Source organism: Lycium barbarum, chromosome 12 (assembly GCF_019175385.1).
Source record: "Lycium barbarum isolate Lr01 chromosome 12, ASM1917538v2, whole genome shotgun sequence".
NCBI lineage: Eukaryota > Viridiplantae > Streptophyta > Magnoliopsida > Solanales > Solanaceae > Lycium > Lycium barbarum.
In genome coordinates this window covers 64,303,001-64,306,283 of record NC_083348.1, presented here as the reverse complement: position 1 = coordinate 64,306,283, position 3,283 = coordinate 64,303,001, and the positions used below count along the sequence as shown (strand labels likewise).

Genomic DNA, 3,283 nt, shown 5'->3' with positions numbered 1-3,283 from the left:
GTTATTCCAGCACTAATTTTTATACCACGTTTGGTACAAGGTATAAAATAATCCCGGGATAAATCTATACCTTATACCAAACGTGGTATAAAAATTAGTACCGGCATAACCCATGTTATACCTTAAACCAAACGACCCCATAGTGTGTTGATCTTTTGATAAAGAGATTGGTCTCTAGATCAATTTCTTATCTCATTAGGTACTCATTCCATCCGAAGTGTCTTACTTTTTTTTTTTTTGGTTTGTCCCCGAACGAGAGTCTTTTTTTATATTTAGTGAGTTGACAATTCAAACATTTTACATAACAAATTCAAAATCACAAAATTCAAAGAATATTTTATTACATTACACACATCTTCAATTTAGGACCATAAGATTCAAAAATTATTTTTTATTCCTTAAATTTTATGTCTAATCTAATTAACACACTTAAATTGATACGGAGGGAGTACTTATTATTTCACTAACAAAAGATCAAAATGGAGTATCATTCTGTTAAACATATTAAGAGCCTGTTTGGATGGGCTTAAAAAAAAACAGCTTATGAGCTGAAAACAGCTTATAAGTCAAAAAATAAAATAAGTTGGAGTAGCCTAACTTTTTTTTTTTTTTTTGGCTTATAAGCTGTTGTCAGCTCATAAGCTGCTTTAGATAAGCTAAGCCAAACTGACCCAATTATTTTTTTAAGCTTATTTTAAGCACAAAATAACTTTAATCTGATCAACTAAACACTCAAAAAAACTAAAAACATCTCATCAGCAACTTATAAGCCAATCCAAACGGGCTCTAAAGTTGGAAGATTGTCACATCAAAGGGAGGTGAGGGAGTACATACTTTGGTTAATTTTAGAAGCATTGTAATGTATACCCAACAGTTGTTGGGTTTTAACTGGACCTGAGAAAATTCTGAGGCCCAAAAAAACGGAGGACTGAAGTTAGACCGAAATCCCCTGGAAACTTCCTATAGCATAGCGGTATCCTAAATTTTCTCCTACAAGATTTTGAATTCCAAAGTATGTAGAAAGCCCTGGAATCTTCGATTTGGTCAATTCTTTTATTATACATATAACATTGCAGAGATCAATATCGTTTGAAGTCATCATCATTCTTTCTCGTCCAAATCGGTAAGTTTTATAATTCTTCACTATTAATCAATCAATTTTACCTTAATCCTAAACTGGTTGACGTCTGTTATATGATTCTTTTTGTAATTCTTAATTTTAAATTTGCATCTTATGTGATCTGATCGGATATTATGGAAATCGCGAGCTATTTGTGTGTAGAAGCAATTTTGTCACAGTTTATCAGGTTAAATTATGATTATAATACATACTTTTGTTTCATTAAGTCATTATAGATAATTCTGCTTTACATCTTCGTACATAGGTCATGATTAAAATGTTAGGTGTTCGTCAATGGGTTGTCTAATTTCGCGTTCAAAAAGCTATCAATATATTTAAGGTAACAGAAATATGGTTGAATTATTCTATTAAAGGAAACCCTTCTTTCAGAAATCAGCTCAAACTGATAGGAATTTCCAATGCCTTAAAGAATGAAATCGGGGTGGAATTCTTCATCTCGAGCTTGTTTGATCCATGATTTACCTTTCATTATTATGTTTTTTTCGTTGGCAAATTGCCCAGGCTATAGAATTTTTCAAACTGAGATAGTGTTTTATCTTATTTATAAAAGCCTCTTATGGTTGTAATACATCATTTTAATTGAGATATAAAGAGATATATCATTCTAATGGTATCAAACGCTCAAGCAAAAGAAAAGGTTCATCTCTGTTTTTGTTGAATGTTTGTATAGTGATAGCTAGTTTTGGTATCACGGGGATGTCATCGCAACTCAATCATAGATGATGGAATCATCAAAGATTTGACCTTTTAGAAATCTGTCTATAACTGACTAGAGGCCTGGGCATGTCCAACAGATTTCTCGAGTGTCCGAGGTTATATTAAACAACATAGGGGTCTAGCTTACTGAAAAACATGTGCTCGCCAAGTTAAAATATTTTGAGCAAATGATTTAGGTTCAGTTTTCTTAATGCTCATCTGTCGTTCGTTCTGGTTTTCTGGATCTTGCTTGTCGCATTCGTAGTGCGTTTTGACTATCTTTTTTGTTTTCAAATTTGTTGTGTGTATGCACGAGGAATGTTGGTTGCTAACATTGGAATTAATATGGGTACCTTGCAATTGACAGGCGAAGTGCATTTCTATGTGCTAATTAAGACTGGGTGAAATATGCAGAACTCAACAGCAAAGGCATATGAGAGTTCTTCTTCCTCGGGAAATGGCAACAATGATGCTGGTGATTTTGAGTGCAACATCTGCTTTGAATTGGCACAAGACCCTATTGTGACCCTTTGTGGTCACCTCTACTGTTGGCCGTGTTTGTATAGATGGCTAAGGCTTCACTCACAATGCCATGAGTGCCCTGTTTGTAAGGCCCTTATACAAGAGGAGAAGTTAGTTCCTCTTTATGGTAGAGGGAGGACATCAACTGATCCCAGATCGAAACCAGTACCTGGAGTTGAAATACCTAGAAGGCCAGCAGGGCAAAGACCTGAAACAGCTCCTCCACCGGAATCAAATACTTTTCCTAACCCTGCGGTTGGTCTTATGGGAGGGTTTTTTCCAGGAGCAAGTGCGAGTTTTGGTAACTTTACAATGTCTGCTGGTTTCGGTGGATTATTCCCATCATTGTTCAGTTTTCAGTTTAATGGATTCCCTGGTCCAACTGCATTTGATGCAACACCAAATTACCCATACGGGTATCCTCCTGTATATCGCGGGGCAAATGTTCACAATGCTGCACGGTCAACTCAAAGTCAGGCAGATAATAATTTGAAGTTTATGTTCTTACTTGTTGGATTTCTTGTGTTCCTGTATTTGTTTGGTTACTGAATGAACTTTCCCCTTCATCTCAGGAAGCTGTTGCCTCATACTAACTTGTAGTAATCATTCTTAATGGTTGTAAATATGTTGAATTTTTGTACTCGGAGTTGCAATGCAAAGATGAACTGATGCGATTAGTGGGGTTGCACTTTGCTTCGGTCGTGTAACATGTTTATTTTTCCTTGACGCCTTGACATGCATGGTATATGAGTATGAGAGCTTGCTGTAGCTGCTTCTTTTTCCATACCCGGGGGTAAAAATACCCAAAAAACCTTTGCTCTAACTCTTAATTCATCTGTATACGTCCTTTATGTAGACTGTCATGCTCTGTTGGATATTTTACTTCTTTTGCTTTCAAGTTTGGTGTCTGATACTAACAGGTCC

At 35.7% G+C, this 3,283-nt stretch overlaps 1 protein-coding gene across 1 annotated transcript; it reads left to right on the top strand.

Moving 5' to 3' along the window:
• The first annotated feature begins 879 nt into the window (after positions 1 to 879).
• LOC132622874 (uncharacterized) lies at positions 880 to 3,036 on the top strand. Its single transcript, XM_060337543.1, has 2 exons — positions 880 to 1,123; positions 2,205 to 3,036. The coding sequence occupies exon 2, from the start codon at positions 2,246 to 2,248 to the stop codon at positions 2,906 to 2,908; it is 663 nt and encodes a 220-aa protein (XP_060193526.1). The 5' UTR covers positions 880 to 1,123; positions 2,205 to 2,245; the 3' UTR covers positions 2,909 to 3,036.
• Positions 3,037 to 3,283: the final 247 nt, after the last annotated feature.

Coding starts and splice junctions, on each gene's coding strand:
- LOC132622874 (XM_060337543.1), top strand. CDS start 2,246: ATGCAGAACTCAACAGCAAAGGCATATGAGAGTTCTTCTTCCTCGGGA.